General features: G+C 34.6%; 1 protein-coding gene across 1 annotated transcript; it reads left to right on the forward strand.

The window, feature by feature from the left end:
- Positions 1-806: 806 nt before the first annotated feature.
- Positions 807-18978, forward strand: LOC104073858 (importin-11-like; the record flags this gene model as incomplete). Its single annotated transcript, XM_009573789.1, is given in 16 exon segments — positions 807-939; positions 1906-1964; positions 2833-2881; positions 4596-4666; positions 6054-6246; positions 7702-7800; positions 7803-7847; positions 8114-8157; positions 9050-9140; positions 10570-10617; positions 11269-11374; positions 15321-15447; positions 16576-16609; positions 16792-16832; positions 17368-17484; positions 18865-18978. Coding segments are annotated over 16 exon segments (1371 nt in total), but the record flags the coding sequence as incomplete, so codon positions are not given.
- Positions 18979-20723: the final 1745 nt, after the last annotated feature.

The following is a 20723-nucleotide window of genomic DNA, read 5'->3' on the forward strand; positions in this document are numbered from 1 at the left end:
ACCTTAATGATTCTATGATTCTATACGTGCTTTTGATTCTATTGATGTAGCGTGTAGCAGAGTAAGTGCAGTTTCTTCCCTAACTATGAAGCTGTCAAGTGCTACCATAACTGAATGAGAAATTCTTTATCTTCTGTTTGTACTTCAGATATCCTTATCAGGTAAGCACTGTTTGGAAACTGTAATGTGAATTAAGTTGAGATTTGTTCAGTGCTAGCTGATTAGAAACTATTTGTCGTTCTGTATTTTAAACAATTTGAGGCAAAAAGTCAGGGTTGGCAGCTATCAACAAAATAGTTAGTTTCAGTGTACACGTTGTTCAATACTATTTTTATTAGAGATAGGCATGTAACTGCTAACTGTGACCCAGAGTAAACTGATTCAGATATTAACTATGCTGTAAGATAAACGGTTTAAGTCTTCTGGAAGAGGAGGCGATGAGGAGAGCTGATAGTTTTTTGAAGCCTCATACTTTATTAGACCTGTGGCTGTATTTAATGAAAATCGGGTAAGAAAGGAGGCCTAAATAGTTATCTTTAAAGTGGTAGAGTCATAGACCAAGTAGTCAGGGAAGCAGGTGAGTGTATTATAATACCTTCAAATTAAGACAAGATATTTTTCTGGAAAACATCTTTGGATCAGTATAACTCAGTACAACAAAGAAGTAAGTGAAACACTGTGGCCCATGAGATATGAGAAGATGGATTAAATAATTTAACAGTCTAAACTGGCCTTTAAAATTTAGGGATTTACTACGCTATAGCCAAATTCAGGAAATATATTGTTGGTCTTTCTTCCTTTTGCAGCTTGCATCAGGTATTTATAGCTTTGCGTGTTCCTTGTGGAATCATCATACCGATACGTTCCTACAGCAAGTTTGTACAGGGGATGAAGCTGCAGCCATGAATTCACTAGAAAGAACCTTGTTGTCATTGAAAGGTAATAATATTGAATTATATTAAATATAAGGAGTCAAATAAGTTTCTTCACAGTGAACGAGTAAGACTTCTTTGATAAAGAGTTAGCATTCTTTAACAAAGCCATGCCCATTGGGAAAACCAGTATATATACCAGGAAAACCTTGGTATATTTTACCTGTACCTTTAGCAAGGCAGAAGGATTGTTCACACGGAAGGGGTAGAAGGTACTTTTGTTTCTCAGTATATACCATTCTGATATGTATGTCGTAAGAAGTCGAAGTAAGAGGTGGGAAAGTGGAGGACCTAACAGGATGCTTTTTTACGCATGTTGTAATTTAGACTTGCATCTCTCTATCTTTAGGCGCTTAACTGAGGAAGCTGAGCTATGAATTTTGTTGTGTTAAGTTCACCTTGTGTTCAGTGAAGAAGTAACCTTAGCAGTCAGTTTAGATTTTAGGTTGGTGCTCAAGTATTTATCCGTGGGATGAATACATATCCTTACTGTACTTCACTGATTTGAAGAATTGAGGCGTTCGTGTGTGGTGCTTGCAGTGCAGATAATACCAGTCTTGAATTGTTTCAGAAGGTGCAGCATGCGGTTTCTCTGGGTAGCTGGCAGTGATAAACCTGAGAAAATTCGTAAGATGGCTAATGGGCCCTAGTTAACTGTACTTGGCCATTTTCCTGCTGCAGAACCTTTCAGAGGTTGAATACTTACAGCTTTTGCAGAATTCTTCTTGATTCAGTAATTCTTGGAGTCCTCTTCATTATTTTACACATGATGTACTGAATTTTAAAGTAATTTCAACAAGATTAGATTCATATTAGGTATAGTTGAGGCATCCAAAGGCCCAAAATTAAATGTATTTTTTAATTTGGAGAATTGGAAGAAAGGCACAGCAACTGTGATTTTAACTGAGTTCTGAAATCTGTTGGAACAAGGGCTGAGAAATACCTACACAAGTAACTTGGTTTTTTTTCCTAGTGCTTCGTAAACTGACAGTCCATGGGTTTGTAGAACCTCATTGGAGTGTAGAGGTAATGGTAAGTGACATATATCCGTTTCTAGTTCTAGATTAGGAATCTTTTGTGATGATTTCAGTTGTTGTTGCGGCTATGTTTGAAAATTGTTGAAAGGCACACATTTGTGTTACATAAGGGAAGATCAAGCAACACAAACTCAAAGTTATCTTCTCATCAGTTAAGAACTGTCAGATCCTAGATAGATCCTAAACACTGTGACACCAATGGCATGACGTTTAACAAAAGAAAAGGTACCCCTTCCAATTTACGTGTCATATGATAGTGACACCCCTGTTGCCTACTGGAAGATGTGTTATGTACTCTCCCTCATCATTTGAAGAGGATGTTTTCATTTAATGATGAATGTAATGGCAAGTTTGTTCTGCCAAATTCTATTGGTAGAATTTGTCTGATTGAGATGAAAGCCTGTGGTATGCAGCCCATTGGGGTGGGGTGGGGGGCAGGGGGAAGAAAGAAGAAAGAAACCCAAGCATCTCACTTAACCCCAAACACTGCCTGCTTTGCTGGAGGAATTGGTTACCTACGATGTACATCCTAAACTAGGAAGTTGAGAACAGGAAAGAACTGGATAATCAGATTGTAAAGCCTATGTTTATATTTACCTGTACCACCTTCTACTAGAGATGCTATGCTGTTTGTGTAGTACTAATAAGGTTTGGATCACCTGTGCAGTCTGCTAGCTAGCTAATTATTTGTTTCATGAGGAAATTGCTTGTCCAAGATAATCAGTTAGTTCAGTAAAAGTGATAAGGTAATGTCTGAGCTTGTAACACATCTGAACTGACTTCAGTTTGACTCAACTTTCTTCTCATGATACAGTGCAAAATAAGCTTCATCTTTAAAAGACGTCTACTTTCACATTTTTCAGGGTTTTCTACATGCAGTATTTGAACGGCTAAAACAGTTTCTGGAGTGTAGTAAGTATCTGAATATTTTTCCTTGTATTGGCTGTTAAATATTAGAAGCTGGATGAAAACATAATACAATTTAGTGCATCATCATTAATCATTTAGGTGCAAGGTATTTTTTCTAAGTGCAAAGCTATTACTTTAAATGCCGCTGAAACTGTCAGGGAAGACTTCAGTAAAAATATCCTTTTGTATCAGCAGACTAAAATCCCATGAAAATTGTACTTGGTGTGATAATGCCAACTGAAAAAAAAATCTTAAGCCATGGATTGACAAAGTATCCATATTAAAATATGTAGACGCTACTAAAACCCAGATCATCTTGAGTCTTCTTCTTTGGGAGGGTTTTATGTTTTTGTTTTTTCTGGAGTTTGCCATGTATTTTGGTAAGGGTCAAATGGGAAATAAAGACCACATTCAGCTATATGTACTTTATAACTGGAAGAGTTGTAGTCTGAGACAGGCAACCATAGGTTAACACAGTCAACAGGAATATAAGTATAATTGGCAGGTGTTAGTGCTTTTTTAGGGAAGTTACTTGGAGCAAGCCAAAAGGAGATGTTTGGCAGTGTGGCGTCTGAACTCATTGCTCTTTTCTTGCTTGTACGTTTGTAGTAGACCTGGTGCAAATTATTCATTCATTTGAAGCCTGTCAAGTCATTCTTTTAGGATTCCACAACACTTTTTCTGAGAATAAATGTCTGAACTGAGTAGAAATTTTTTGATATAAATGAAGGTACGTGGCTCAGGAGCCTGTACTTAGGTGAGGCGGGCTGATCTGACTCTGAGCCTCCTTTCTAGAAAAATGGAAACTGCCACTGTGTTCAATGCCAAAATAAAATACCTTTTTTGCTCTTCCAAAATGCAGGCAGCTTTGCGTGCAACTGTTTGCCCTTTCTATTACACAGTAATCGTGCTCCTTCTGGCCCTTCTTTCATTTTTTGCAAGATAGTTGCCTAGCTTTAATAGACTGAATTGAAGGCCATCCCATCCCAAAGCTTGGTGGTTATCGCAGTCCCCTAGAACATGAGGACTGTGGAGTTTGAATGTCATGAGATGGGAAGCTTCAAGCTCAACTCTTATTTCCACTTTTCTAATCAGTAAGTTGTTTGGCAAAAGCAGGCATGACTACCTTAAAGATGAGTGTTTACATTTATTACATCATGGTTTTTGCCTGTATGCCTTCATTATGGCTCTTTTTGTTTTTCTCTTTTATTATAAAAGCTTTATCTATTTTTTTGCAAATTCGGAATATTTTCCAGTGTCCATAATAAATTTTTTTTTTAAGGTGGAGTTTCTAGAAAAGCACATAGTGTTATGTAGTAAGGATATACCATAATTTTAATAAAAGGGCATTTTCATCTTTTCAGTGCTTTTTTTACTTCTTGTCTATGCTAGCATTTGTTTGCATTATTTTAACTGTCTTTTATCATTGAGTTGTCTGTAATGATGTCCCAGTTGTTTTATTCTGATCAGTTATAGTGAATTTCACTGCAGCTGAGAGAAACAGTTAAAGATTCCCCCTCCCCACCCTCCCGCAGTACTCATTACCTTGAATTTGACTTTGAATTTATTCTGCCTTAGAACTTTTTTCTGGCTGCCATAATCCCTGAACTACAGAGAAAACAAGTTGTTCTCCAGTGTTCATTTTTTAAAACTTAGCTATCCAGAAAGAAAAGGAAAGTCTGAAAAAATGATAGTTGTTAAATATCTGATTTACCAGGTAGAAGTATAAGAGCAGAAAATGTATGCAGAGATCGTCTAGAAAAGACTATAATTCTGTTCACTAAAGTGGTAAGTAAATTCTCCATTCAGTTATTGAATAGTTTACTGTTCTGGAGGAGCATTCAGATATGTATGTGCCTTAAAGCCAATAGGTTTCAGATCTTTTAAAGAAATGGAAGGTACTGCAACTTAAAACTTCTTTGTTATGAAATATATTTTTCAATTTTTTTTTAAGAAAAGGGTGTCTGTTTACTCATGCTGACATAAGTTGCAGGAGTGAAGAATACATTTCCTTAGTTAAAAAAAAGTTTAATGCATTCCATAAGTAAATTATTTAGCCAGGAGTTTGCACAGAAAAGAATTCTGGAAGTTTTGCTAAAACATTGGTATCAACATTGATGAATAAAGAAGAGAGAAACTTTTCATCCTGTCTTTTATAAGTAGTTAGATTGCTATTTCTAAGGCCCTATTAGGTCTATTGAATAACTGGCCGCTTTTAGTTTATTGAAGGAAAACTAACAAAAAACTCTCTTACCCTCTGTGACTTTTGTATTATATAATATATTTGGAGTTGTCAGCTAATTCTGTGCAATCATTAATTGCATATATTACCGGAAGGTAATTTTAGCATTGTCACTTGCTCTGTTTTTAAAAGATATAAAACCTACAGAATTCCCATTGTTTTTAGATTATATTTTGGGGCCATGGATCTTATTTAAATATTCAGCCTAATTATTAGAAGTGGGAGGCAGCTGTCAGCTTCACAAAATTGAACTGAAGGTGTTCTGTCCCAACATTTTTAGTCTTTGTCATAGTACTTCTTTGAACTACCAAGCAAAGTATGTGAGGCATGTGCATCTTTTTTCATAGACCTGAAAAGAAAATACACTTTATTAATAGATAATCTACCACCTGTAGAAACTCAGATGCAAGAATTTAGGCTTAGGCATTTTTGCAGTAGTAGAGGAGATTAAAGGAATTGACCAGTGCATTCTAGACCACTAGTTGGAAAAGCTAGGCTGAAGAAGCAAGTGCTTGTACTGCAGTGGAGGGGGAGAAAAAAGAATAAAAAATTATTTCCCTCATGCCTCTTTTCTTACAATAATTCTAATAGGGTTGAATTATCTGCTAAAATGTTCAGGGTTTTAAGTGTGGTTGATGTGTTTTATATACTGTGTTGCTAGCAAGCTGGTCTAGTTGAAAATGGGTATTGTTCCTTAAACTTAAAACAAGGCAATTTTGAACATGAATCAATAATTTCAGGGCAAAATAATGCTTAATTAACCACTGATACTGATCTCTTCCTAATTTCCTGTCTGTGTTCAATTCTCTTTTCTATAATTTTATATATATTAGCACTTGTGTTTGGTAAGTAGTTTACAAAAACATTTAATAAAAGACTTGCACAAAAAGTCATTTGATTTCTTTCTTGCTCTTCTACTTCCTTAATTTTCAGCTTTTGGACTTCCTGGATCAACATCCTTTTTCATTCACCCCTTTGATTCAGAGGTCATTGGAGTTTGCTGTAAGCTATGTTTTCACAGAGGCTGGTGAAGGAATTGTATTTGAGCGGTTTATTGTACAGTGCATGAATCTCATTAAGATGATTGTAAAAAATTATGCTTACAAGCCATCCAAAAATATTGAAGGTACTGCAGCTATTTACTAAAAACATTTTTTATATCTTAAGAAACATTTTGCTAGTTGTTCCCAACAGTAAAACTCCTTTAAGACATTCTTTTCAAGCACTTAATGTTTTAATAGTTAGTAGTGTGTGCTTCTGTTTCTATATTGATAATTTGTATATTGATGGTTAAAGTATTAATATATATAGACACTGACCTGCTAAAGTAATTCTCACTACACAAGAAGTGTGAATATCTTTTCTTTGTTGATTGTTTTAGTTTTCATTGAACTAATTTTAAAAAGTATTGAGGTATGGAATTTGGTTTGTTTTCATCAAATGGTTTGATGCATCTTTCCGTTGAGAAATGTTTGATAAAATCGGGTATTTGCTGCAATTTACTAATACCAGTACTCTGAAGTAGAGAAACACAGTGAATTTGACATGCAGTTGAATATAAAGCAGTTTGTGTTCTGCTTTGTAGGACTGTTTCATTCTGAATCTTCATACACACTGGTGTATATATGGATAATGACAAATAGAATTGAACTATATTTAAAAAAAACCCCAAACCTTCCACATTAGTTTGACATTGGGATGACTAGATAACAATTAGCATTCTCTTTCTAAATTTGAAAAAAAAAAATTTCCTGAACATACAGGTATGTGTCAGATTACACAAATCCAGCATTTAAAATTCTTCAGAATATCAATGTATTTCAGTGTTTTCCCATATTTTTATAATACATTAGAATGTCCTAAATCCACTGATTATTAACAGAAATTTCTACTTCCAAAAGTTCATAGTTGTGTTTGAGTTTTTGAAATAGAAATGTGGTCACTTGAGACCAGAAGAATATAGCACATTCTGATGAAAGCTATAGCACTTGACTTTTTGAGAACTGGGTGATTAAAAAAAATTAAAATAGAAAATTTATTTTTCTTAATTTCTGACTGATGTATAGCATTTGTGTTGGTTGTATAGCATACAGTATTTGGTTTTATTGCTGCTTTCTTTAACAAATGTTAACTCCTAAAAAATCCAAGTTATTTTTACGATTGTATTTGAATAAACTTTCTGAGTAGGTATAAATTAAACTTTCTTTGAGTTCTGTGTGTTTTTTAATTCAGTAATGCTAAATAAAAAACAAAATACCAAAAGCAGCAGGTAAACAGTTTTTCTTTTCATCTACATAGTATCTGAAAAGCATTATAAATACTTTGTGAAGCCCTAACAACCCTTCAGTTTAATTGTGCTGTTGGAGAACTCTCTTAAAAGTAAATGAATTTGGGAGTTTAACTTGCTTAAAAAAAGTACCACCTGAAAGTCTGTTATGGAAGTCTGCCATGAAAAATGTTTGTTTGTTTGTTTGTTCTGAGGATAAGAATTTCTTATCTATTGATTTCTTTCTAATTTTACTAGACTATTGATCATTGAGCCACTTACTTGTAATTTGGAATTTTCTGTGTTTTATTTCAGATAGCAGTCCTGAAACTCTTGAAGCACATAAGATAAAGACAGCGTTTTTTACGTATCCAACACTAATGGAAATATGTAGGAGATTAGTCACTCACTATTTCCAAAGGAAGAATTAATGATGTGGGAAGAGGACCCAGAAGGCTTCAGTAAGAAACGTGTTCTATAGTTGGTTGCAGTTTATTTAGATACTGGTATAAGAGTTTCATATCCGCATTGCCTCTACAAGTTGCTTACTGCAATATTGGCTGTTCTATTTTCCGCAGTCTTGTTACATGGACAAATATTTCCTCTAGATACTGTTTTCATAACAAGAGGTTTCTCAGTAGTCTATGATATTCACATATCTAAATATTAAACTTTATTTGAACCATAGCTGAAATAGTACTTTTTCCTTTTCTTTGTGAAATAATAGCTGTAGAAGAGACAGGAGGAGATTCTTGGAAGTACAGTCTCAGAGTAAGTATTTCAATTTGAAAGAAAACCATTCAACATTTCTGGATGCATTTCTTGATAGTCTTGGAGCAAAGAGAGATGGTATTTGGTAGAAAGATAAGGTCATGCTTTTCAAAAAAATCTTTACTTAAAGACATTTGATTAGAATTAGTATAAATTAACTTTGTTCATTTATCAATGTTCGAACATGCTGCAATACACTGGAAACTATGCACTTCATATTTTAGGAGGGAGGGAAAAGGAGTTTGCTTCAGCAGTTATATTGTGTAGTATTTGGTGGTTATTAAACCCAATAGAAGTTGTCTCTTCTTTAAACTGGTAACTGATATTATCACTTACAACTTTCTTAATAGGCATGATGAATGAGTTAAGTTTCAGATGCATCTATATTAGCATTTTAGTTCAGATCAAAAGCATGCTGTTGTAATGAATGTCCCAATTATCGCTGCTGTGGTTTGCTTTGCAGAGAGATCTCAAAGTTTATTTGCTGGGTTACTTTCATTTTAAACCTAAAAAACCCAAGCCTGTGCATCTAGTGTGTTCCAAGTGCAAATGGGTATTCAGATGACTCAACTAGAACTAATTCAAAAAGAAATGGTGACATACCTGTAGTGTGGTCACTGGCTTCCCCACACCAGCTGTTTCACTCCACGGATCCATTGTTCTTCTACCACACAACTGGCTGATATAGATGCAGCCATCAAAATCTTACTAGAGTTAAGCATACTGTATAGTAGGAAGAGTGGTATTTCATATAATACTAATTTTTCTACAGTATATTGCATTTTAAATGACCTTTGGTGCGAGATATTCACCACTTTAAAATTTTAGGATGAAATATATTTTAATTGCCTTTATTTTGATAGATTCTAAAACAGATCTTTTAATTTTTCAGCCATGCACAGAAGTTCTTTTTATTGATATTTTCCATGAATATAATCAGACCCTTACCCCTGTGCTTTTAGAAATGGTTCACAGTCTACAGGGTAAGTTCTTTAAAAAATAAAGGAACTGTAAAATGTAGAATTCTTTATATTTGCTTTTGTCAACTGTTAAACAATTTTACCTTGTGATATCTAATTTTATATAGTGCATTCACTCTATTTTTGAAAGGACATGTTAATATTTTTAAATTATTTCTAAACCTACTATAAGGAAAATGCAGTGTGTGTATAGGAAGAGGAAATCCTAAGGATTCTTTACTTTTTGTCATGACTATTTTAGATGACTGACAAAGATTGGGGTATTTCTGCTTTCATGAGGTTTCAGGCTTTCTTGAGAATGGTCGACAAGCTTAATAAATTCTATAGGTTGCTTTTTATTGGGAACTTCCTGTTCAAATATTGCAAGACAGTTTATCGTAATTCTGCCATGCCTCTGCAAAAATCCTGGGGAAAAAACCTTTAAAAGAGAAAGTTCAAGTTATGCTGAGATTTTAGAGAGCCTAGAGGACTTTCCAAATCTGAAGAATCTGCTTTAAAAATTTAGTGTTTCTCTGTATGAAAAGTGAAGTTGTCATAGACTGAGGAATGATTCAAGTTTTCTTCACTCCCAAACTGAGTCTTAAAGTGGCCATGAAAGATAATGAGTGGTAGCTGCCACTTTGTTTTCCCTGTCATTTCAGCTTAGGTTGTTTCCCCAGGTTGTATCTTACTTGGCTTACAATATTTTATAGTTGAACTTATCGGAATGGATCAGTGTGTTCTATTAAATAGAAATAAATACTCATTGTCTGAAGGTGACATTCAGAGAATCTCTTCATAAAATACTTGTGTACGTAAATTGCAGGATGGCTTGCTGTGCTGTGACACTGGGAATGGTAAAAGGTTCCTTACAACAGGGTTGACAGTTACTTTGTTTTACAAGAATTATGGAAATTAACACTTCCATGCTAAAAGGTAGACTTTTTTTTTGCTCCTGAAGCCCCTAGTAGCCATTTCTGGATGTTTTCAACTTGAGAGTTACTGTTGAAGTACTAGATGATATTAAGAATTAATTAATTCTTAAGATTTTGGAAAATTTTTACTTATACGTTGTAGGTACACATGCACACATATTAAAGTATATAGGAAATAGATCTAGATCTCTGTTGGAAATAGTACCACGTGGTCAAGCGACTTCAGCAATTTGTGGGTTTTTGAATCTATTCATATAAAATACATGCTTCTGACTTATATGCATGTTGCTCTTAAAAATATTCAGCTCTGAAGAAGTCAGTCAAAAATAGGGTATGAAAGCAGAGATTTGATTTAGTATATTCACTGAAGAAAGTATTGAAACTGAAATAACTGAACTCATGAATAAAAAATGGCAAAGCAGTCTTAATTCACAGCATACTTAAGTGTAAAAGTGCGAAGTTGCTTGCATTCTTTCTTTTAGTTACACTTCTTTCTTTATTGTAACTTTGTCTTGTAGGATCTACCAACATGGAAGATGCCAGTGCTATACTGATTAAAGATGCTGGTAAATTAAATTTACTTTACCTTTGAAGTAACAGAGTCACTTTTGAGTATGTGCTTGACTTCTTAAAAATTATATTAAGAATTTGCAAGATTTTTTTTTTCTAAGACATTTGGAAAGTAGGACCTAGATCCTATTTCTCCTTGCAGTTGATGTCAGTCTTCACTTTTCAAAATGCTTATGTAAAAATATGGTGGTTTTTTCAGCTTTTTTGTGAAACAAACCTTTACACAATCTCCCTTACCGTCCTGTCTTTTCCTCTCTGCAAATAAATGAGCTACAGTGCTTACGGACAGATACTCTGTCCGTTTTACAAGTAAGGAGATTTTATGGCAAAAGAAAAGAACTGTCTAAGACCTCTGATGGAATCATTCTTGATGTTAGAATAAGATCTTCATTGTTCTTACAGCTTTTAACTATTTTTAAGAGTCTGAATTTTCTTTTGTAATACCTTTCTTTTACTAAAATTTTCTCCAGAGTTCCCTTTGCCATGGTCTGATAATATCTTTCTTCAGAAAGATATGCTTTAGTTTTGTTTCCTGTATTATGTTCAGGTTATCAAAAATGTTTTTTGAAACTTAAGTTAGTCTGATATTTATTATTAAAAATTAAACATTTAAGCAAACAATAAGCATAACTATTGTTTTTCCCCAGTGTATAATGCGGTTGGACTGGCTGCTTATGAACTATTTGATAGTGTGGATTTTGATCAGTGGTTTAAAAATCAACTATTAGCAGAACTACAGGTTTCTCATAACAGGTAAACACCTTAGTTTGTTATGCCTTCATCATTTAAATATGAACTGTTGATACAAATCTGCTAAGATAAAATGTCTAACAATTGCAGACTTGGAAAAATACTCAATATTTAAACATATCCACTAAATGAGCAGAGGTATGAAATAGATATAGATAACTGATACAGTCACAGAAGTGACAGTGTTTGTGACAGTTTCTGTTTATGTTTAAATTACCGTGTGGTGGATACTGCCAGGGTTCTGTAAAAATATTGTAAGTCTGTCCTCTTGCATATATTTGAGTTCACTAAACTTTCTCAGGACAACCACCTTTGCTCATTTGAAGAAAGATATTTAGGCCTCCTGAGACCCCAGAGCGCTTTAGGCCAGCAAAGTCCAACTGAAATCTGTGGAAATAATCTCTGTAAAACTGTAGCTTAGCCAAAATGGTGATGTGTTCTTCTCTACTAGTTTAAATACAAGCCCTCTGTAGCACTCTCCAGTTAATTTTGCCAGCATTAAAGTGGGGAAGTAAGGATTTGGGTTGTGTTGTAAAGTGTGAATCATTACAGGCTGGTTCTACATAAAGAGTATTATATAGCTCATCTGCTGTGGATTTTCCTGCTTGCCCTTCACTTGGATGGCCTTCACATGAGTACCTTTTTTTTGTTGTTGTTGTTTAGCAGATATCATAGGGTATTTTGAAAGATCAGTTTTGGCATCTCAGTACAGACTGAGCTGTCCATCTCTACAACCAATTAGAAGATGGTGTTCCTCCCTGTTCCTCAAACTGTCGCTCTTCCCTCAGGGGAAGGACAGTGACTGCTGTTGTACATGCTAATCCTCATCAGATGAGCTCCCACTCACCCTTTCACTGAATAAGCATGTCCTATTTTTCTCATCAGGGTCATTGGCAATGACCCTACTGTCCTTTGAAGAACGTTACTGGTTTTTCTTCTACGTTTGAAATTCATCTTACCAGACATGATTGTTATTTGAAATATAAATTAATTTATTTACTAACACCCTTAGGAGCTACTATAAATTGTAATGATGAGTTGCCAGCCAGCTTTTTTTACAAATGCCAGTTAAACACTTTCTTTACAAATGCAGTTCAATTTCATGTAGAGTGAAAGATCGTGCTAAACTTGCAAATAATAAAATGCTTCTTTTGATTACAATATACTTTATGAAAAACGAATTCTTTATTTTTGGATGTATAACCTTACTTCAGAGTCACAGAATAATTGCCACAATGTTTTTATTCTTTTTCTCATTAATCTTTTTTTTTTTTTTTGTATGATCTCAACTTCACCTTGCTATCTACCAATGACCAAGCACTCTAATGGTTAGGCTAAATGTCAGAAGAGCAGGAAAAAATGAGAGATCCTGTATATATGATTGATTCTTTGTTGTTGTGCCACACCAGCACTGATCTTTGAATAAAGCTGCCGTGGTATTTGTAGCACATACTGGCTTTGACATTTTTATGCTATCCACCCGTATAGCATAAGTAAAACTGACAGAAGTCTTCTATGGTTGATATAGTTCTATTTACAGTAGGGAAGACACCTGATCTAACCATTTGGTTGGCATTTGTGATATCCCCGGATGAAATTCCTGTGGGGCCAAAAGCTTGCAGTAGAAGTCGTCCAGAAGTTTGAAGCCTTGTTTGCTTGAACTGCTTCTACTGCCAGCATCATTGGAGACCACCACAGCAATAAGGGAGACAGTATTAGTAGTTTGAATGTTCAGATAAAGCGGATTGAAGGGTGTGATCTGCTGTCCCACAGAATGTCACATGGTGATTAGCATGCTTGTTCACAAACTGGTTCATGTTTGGGAACACAAACCTATGTCTTGACAGCAGTGACCGTAGAGTTTGCTGTGTTCTGTCTCTTTGAGTGTTTTGTTGTCTGTTGATAATGAGACTGTCAACCATGACCATAACAGTAGGAGAAATATGGGATTAATGAAAAAATATTCTTAAAGATTTTTAGAAACACTGCATTGCCAAATTTATCACTTGTCATAATATTTAGTTTTGTACTGAGTAAGGAGAAACTTTTGCGTAATACGAGAATAGTTTACTGAATACAATCTTTTGCAGTAATTCAATCTTAAAACAACTTTTCCTGGTGAAGGTACCAATGTGACACTTAGTACTTTGGTATCAAGTAAGATACTTTTGACTTGAATGTCTGAATGCTGTCCAGACTGCTTAAAGCTACCATCCTGTGACTATTGCAAGAGAAGCTGCCTTGTTCTGGAATATGGTCACTTTTCCTGTGTGAGCTTTAGGTCCAGCAGGCTCAATCTGCTTATACTTAGACAGTGTGTGCTCTTGGTGTAAAAGCTAATGATGTTCTAAGAGGTGAGCTTTCCCCAGAAGTAGTGACTGTAGAAAAGGCAGGACCTCAAAAATGAGCACCTATGAGCAGAAGAATTTTTAGGAACTTAAGTTCTTCAAAAACAAAAACAAAAACAAAACAAAAACCAAAAAACCCCAAACAAACAAAAAATAACAAACAAAACCCAAACACACACACACACCCCAAAACCCTAAAAGCACGCTATCTTTTCTCTACCAGAGAGAGAGAGAGAAAGAGTATAAAGATGCAGGTAGAATGGATGGATTGTACAATAGATATCACCAGAGCTGAAAACCCTTGCTGTCAGCAGACTGTTATGTACCTATGTCGTGTCATTTAAAACTTTTCTTTATGTGATAGTAGTTTGAAAACTATCCAACACCAATCTCAAGAAAAACCTCTTACTTTTTGAATATTCTAATTTTTACAAGGTTATGTATTTGGCATGAGCATTCTAAGAATAGAAAAAGTTGTATCATCACAGCTTCTCGAATAAATAGAAGGACGTGTTAGTAAGGCAACGTCTTATGTAAGTCATGCTTTATCATGGGTTGTTCATGCTTCACTGCCACTCAATAAATCTCAACACTGGAATGTTATTTCTCATTAGCTTTGTGTTCCAGTCTAACGAACTGCTGTATACATGCTGCTTCCACAACTTTCATGTTCTCTGAATGTGTGCTTTGTTAATTATCTCATGGTTATGGGAATGTTTAATACATCACATTTTTTAAACGTAAAGTATCTTCAGTTTAAATTGCTGTCTTGATGGTTTACAAGGCAGAAGTTCATCAAATGAAAAATACATTTAGGATAACAAGACAAAATAATTTGTTACTTAAATTTCTGTGAATATGGTTCATCTTGCCTAACTTTATATGTCTGCAAGTTAAGCATTTAAATCTGAGCTACTTTTCCTGATCAGCTTTTATAATCAGTGGAGAAAAATAGCAGCTCTACAGAATGCTTTTCTCAATCATTATGTTAGACAATTCAGCTCGTTTTTCTGGTTCTTACTTCTTCCCATTGACTCTAAAGCTGTTTAGTTTGTGCCCGTATTGCGGCAGTGGTGCAAGGTTAGATAATGTCATTTCTTCCTGAGAATAGTTTTAGACTGATGACATGAAATACTCTGGCGGTTGCTGTAATGCAGTACTTAAGTTTGCATTTTTAAATTGTATCTGACCTAAAATTTTAAGCATAAAAGGAATGTCAAGGAAATTGCTGGAAAGTATGGTGAAAGCCGTCGACACTGTGATGGCAGTAATAAATGTAAGATTTAATTTCTTTTATTGGTGTGCTATATGCAGAATAAACTGTAACTCTAGTGAGACCTTCAAGATTCAGTCATTTAGGATGAAAGTTATCTTTTTCAGACTAAGTTGGTGTTTCCTGAGCCTTCTAGTGAAGAATTTTGATGAAAAAGATTTCTGCATTAAAGTTGCAAAGTTGGTCTTGACAAACTAAATCTTTTAATAATTGTGTTGGGGAATAATGTTTTCCTAGTGATTCTTAGATTTCTTTTTCATCAAAGTGTTCTAGAACAGCAAGTATAATGAGTTAAAGAGTACAATTTTTTTTTTCCCCACTTTTAAAGATATAAACCAATACGCCGACGAGTAATTTGGCTGATTGGACAGTGGATTTCTGTAAAATTCAAATCAGACTTGAGACCTATGTTATATGAGGCAATTCGTAACTTGCTTCAAGATCAGGACTTAGTGGTAAGTATAAATAAGTAATGTTTTGGGTTACACATTTGTTCTCTAAACATAGGCGAAACATAAATACCATACCTTACGTAAACTTGATTGAGAACTTCATTAACATGACACCTTAAAGTCTGTTGTGTCTTGAGAAGTTGTGGGGGTGTTCAGTTATGGAAATGTGAACAGTAGGGTCAAAGACATGAAACGAGATCTTAAGATTTTCACTACTTGAGGACTTTGGCAGGAAAATGAATGGCAATAGCAACAGTCTGTTTTTTGTAAGAAGAAAGTTGTGAAACGTCTTGAGATAATTTATAAACAAATGAACTCTTTGTGTAAATAAAACAGGGTTATTCTGTGACTAGTCCCTGCAGTATGCAATATTATTTAAGCATCAATATAGAATTTGCTAACAGAGTATGATAAATGGCATTGGTTGCTAAGCTGGTTGAGTACAATTCTGTGATTTTAAGCTACAATTTCAGTTTACCAGCAGGTGAGGTTGAGTTGAGAAGCCGGTTTTGCAACTGTTTCTCTTGTTTTCTATTTTTAAACAAACAGACCTAGCAGCCAACAAATAAAACAAACTTACAATAAACTTACCTAGTTTGTTAGATAAATACTAATAATTGGCAGTCAAAACTGTTACTTCTGTGATTCCGGACAGCCTTAGCAGAGCAGGATATGTTTCTGTGTCAATGCTATGACTGTTTCCAGTTAATGCCTTCTGAGCATCTGAACATCTACCAGGGAAGAACATGCTAACTTGTTGAGTTTATTTGATTCAGTGCTTTTTAGGTGACAGCAAGCCTTGAGATAATAGCAAGTTAAACTCCTTCTCTATTGCAAGAGTTTTTATCACATATCTTCTTGTTTAATTCTTCTGACCTTCATGAAGGTTTGCCTGAGTAGTTTCTCCAGGTGGTACCACTTTAGCAATGCCAAATAGACTGTAAAGGATACTAACATGAAAGGGAATGAAAATGTTTGAGTTGAACTAACTACATTTCTTAGAGGATGACAGAACACATAGAATGATTCAATTACCAAAATAGCAACTGGTTTGATATTGTCAGATATTATGTTGATAATCAGAACGTTTAATGGACATACGCATGATGCTTCTTGACTTCTGTCTTTCAGGTCCGTATTGAGACAGCTACGACACTGAAGTTAAATATCCTTTTATTGGCAAAGATGTTTAATTAGTTCTTAATTCAGAGTTACTGGAAAATAAACAATTTTGAACTTACTACCAGATTCTTCACATTTTAATTTTTGTGTATCCACAGAATATTTGCTTATTTAAGTCTCGTATCCATCTGCAATCTGTATTATTTTTCCTTAATGGTTGTTTACCTGTAGATGACTTTGAGTTCAGAACCGACCAGTTCTTACCGGTAAGAGCATTTATATGGGCATATTATGATGAGCAGATAGATCCATAGAGGAAAGCAGGAAAAAAATATTTTCCACTTTTGTTTTAAACCAGGAGAAGGTAATTTCATTGGAATTGTTTAAGATGTCTTTTTCAGTTCAGTATATAAATTTTATCTACTGACTCAAAAGCCGGAAGACCGTACCTTTGCTTTAACCCTAACAAAGTGCTCCTTCTGGAGAGACAGCCTTCAGCTGTGTAGTGTTTTATCTGTGAATTCATGTTTACACTTACCAAAGCATGAAAATTATGTATGTTCAAATTGATCACATTTGAACTGTTATGTAAGAGCGTATCGGAAATTTTTTAACTCGTTCAGGCAGTAATTGGCTAATGTGCGTTTTTCCAAATGAAAGAATAACATTTTGCACACTTTGTAAGTGTCTTTCAAAGTTCACAGATATCTTAAGAGTTGCAAGTGTACAGGGAAATCACTAATTCATGTCACCAGTTGTATTCTTGATGGTCTAATCTGTAGTTGTTTATTTTTCTTTTAGTATCTGGAATCCATGTTTACACTGCTCTTTCAGCTACTTCAGGAAGTAACACAGTGTGACACCAAAATGCATGTTCTTCACGTTCTGTCTTGTGTGATTGAAAGAGTCAATATGCAGGTATTTTTTTACAGATCTCAGTTTTAGCTTTTTACTAAACACAGGAGGACTTGGTATTTTTGGCTTATACAAAAATAGTAGAAAAATGTCATCGATTAATAGACTGGTTATTGTTATGGTGGATGCCTGCATTGTTTGTGTTACTTAGTTCTCTTTTCACATTTCAGTTCTCATTTATCTTTTGTATAAAATGTTCTTGCACAGTTACTACTTCTTCTCTTTATTTACTATGTATTTTTTAGAGTACAGAAAGACTTGCACTGCTTATCTTACTGCATTTCTTGCAATTTTCTTTTTGTTAAGTGTAATTTATTCTAATTTTCTCTTCTTATATCTGAACTAGTATTTTATTAAGTCTTACATATTAAAAGAGAGATTTTTGGGGACAAAACGCCTCCCACTCCTAAGGACTGTGCAGTTAAATTTGTAATCTCTCATTGGCACTGATATGGATCCCGATTGCCTATACAGCACTCTCTTTAACTGTATGAAAAGTTTCAAGTTCACATTATGAATTTTCAGTACTTCCTTCTTAATGTTAAAACTATATTCTTCAGCTTATACATAAAGAAATTGAAGATGTTTTTGCAGAATTAAAAAATTAATTGTTGACTGCTTTTTTCTTTTTTTCTTTTTGCTGTATTACTGTATTAAGGACAGAGATAATGCATGGTTTTGAGCTTATCTCCTCTTTCTACAAGTAATCCTGTCTGAGAGCCAAATGAAGCTTTCCTAATTGTCCCTTGTAGGAAAAGTCAACATGACAACAGATTTCCCTGCATTTTAGATCAGCTAGAGAAGCAGCAGAAAAAACAAGTTGAGAAAGAACTTTTGAGTCTGTTTTGGTTAATTCCTAATTAAATACTTTAGAAGACAAATAGATTAACCTTTTAGTATTGTAGAACATCATAGAAAAAATTTAGGTTGGGACAAACCTCTGGAGGTTACGTAGTCCAACCCCTGCTCAAAACATGGGTAACTTCAGAGGTTATTCATAACTATTTTTTTTTAGTTTTTATGGGGATTGTTTCTGGTCTTCTTAAAGGAAGCCACTATTTAGGAATCCTGTTTAAGTGAAGAATATATTAATATGAAAGTATCTTTGGTTATCAAATTAAGTATTTTTTGTGTTCTATTTACGACTTAAGCCTGATTGCCATGCACAAATGTCCTTCTCAAACCCCTGTGCAGTCAGAAGTTACTTCAGTCACAGAGTATGGAATATGGTGTTTCACAAAGAGGAAAGAGGAGTAAATTAAAGCAAACTCTGTATTTTTACTGTGACAAAAGCAGCTCTTACATATTTCAGAAATTATGCTTGGGATAAATTAATGGCCTCGTTTCACACATTAAGAAACAAATTTGTGTTCTGAACTTCAGATACGACCATACGTAGGATGTTTGGTTCAGTATTTACCACTCCTTTGGAAACAGAGTGAGGAGCACAATATGCTACGATGTGCCATTCTAACCACCCTAATCCATCTCGTCCAGGTAAGGGGTCAGAATCACATAAATGTCAGTATCTTCTACAGTTCTTTCTCAGACATGCCTACATGTTCTGTGTGTGTATATGTATACATATACATATATGTACATATATATGTATATAGGTAAAATTAAGCTATATTTTGGTTTTTCAGGCTATTTCTAAATGCTTTTCAGTCTTACAATAAAGACATGGTTCTCTGATAGTGGAGGTAAACATAGCTAATGTTAACCACTTAACTGTTTTGTTTCCAGGGGCTTGTTCAGATAAAACGGTTCTTTAGGCAGATTTGCTTGTGTTCTGGAGGGATTTGGTTTTGTAATCTTGGAAGAATTGAACCTCCTTTAGTGACTTTATAGTCTATGTGAAAAAGCTTGTTCTGGCTTCCTGTATTTCCCAGCCGGTATTAGGAGTATCAGTCTCTTCTTACAGTCATTGTGTATGGTTCAGACTTGATTCTGCAGTGTAAGCACATCTGTTTCCCCATTGCTTTCCATTCAGCTCCGAGGGATGTGGAATTTCTATTTTCGCTGCAAAATGATGAGCCATTTTTAAGTCATAGGCCAAGATACGGGCCACCACAACAAGTTTCACTTTGCCTGTTCTTTAAATTTGTATTTTAATTCAGATTAGCATCAAATGTTTCTTGTTTAAATTGTAACTGTTAGGTTTAATGTCTCTCAAGGGTGTTGTTGGCATTGACTAATTGTGGGTCATTTTGTTTATTTAGAATTCCAACCCTTTTATTTTTACCATTTTTACCATTACCTTTCTACTGCATAACCTCTGATACCTATTATGTCCTTTTGCAATTATTTCTACAACATTTTTATATAGCATATGGGAAAAAATACTTTATTTCATCCCTTCTTAAATTTCCTAGCTTTTCTGATGTTCTCTTCTGCTTTGTTCATATGTTATATGAAACAGAGATAATAGCAGCTCTGAGCTGCCTGCTTTGTTATGTAATCGATTTGTATCACATCCTATTATCTGTATTTCAATCTCTTCGTTTTTTTTTTCTTCTTTTGAGAATTTATCTGTGCTCATAATTTTCTTTTTAGCTATACTTGAATATCTCCTCTTTTTAATGTCTGTTTTAAAACGGAATGGTCAGAACTATTAAAACGTCTGTGAGCCAGGGACTGCTGTCACCTTACCTTTGTTTGTGACTGTGGCTTCTAAGTGCAGTAAGTGATAGTAATACTGAGAATAGAGGTGAACGTAGTGATTCTCAGACCGTTGTTTTTCTGTAGATTTTTGCAGATTTTTTTTTTTAATATATCTGTAGGGAACTTTTTCTTTCCAGAATATATTGCTTGCATTTATCAACATCAGGTTTCATTAGCCCATAGTTGTTTCTTTAGCTAAGTTTGTTTAGTTCATTTAGTGTCTTACAGTTCTCAAAACTAAAGAAATCTAGATAATTTTTGGTCCCACATTTTGCCATATAACATTAATAGCTACGTTGACCAACATTGTATCTAAATGGAAGTTGCTGGTGATCTGTAGTCAGATAAATGAGTTTTGACCTTTTAGAATCATAGAATCATTTAGGTTGGAAAAGACCCTTGAGATCATTGAGTCCAGCTGTTAACCTAGCACTGCCAAGTCCACCACTAAACCATGTCCCTAAGCACCACGTCTTTTAAATACCTCCAGGGATGGTGACTCAACCACTTCCCTGGGCAGCCTGTTCCAATGCGATAACCCTTTCAGTGAAGGAATTTTTTCCTAATATCCAACCTAA

This window comes from Fulmarus glacialis, unplaced genomic scaffold (genome assembly GCF_000690835.1).
Source record: "Fulmarus glacialis isolate BGI_N327 unplaced genomic scaffold, ASM69083v1 scaffold10753, whole genome shotgun sequence".
Taxonomy (NCBI): Eukaryota; Metazoa; Chordata; class Aves; order Procellariiformes; family Procellariidae; genus Fulmarus; species Fulmarus glacialis.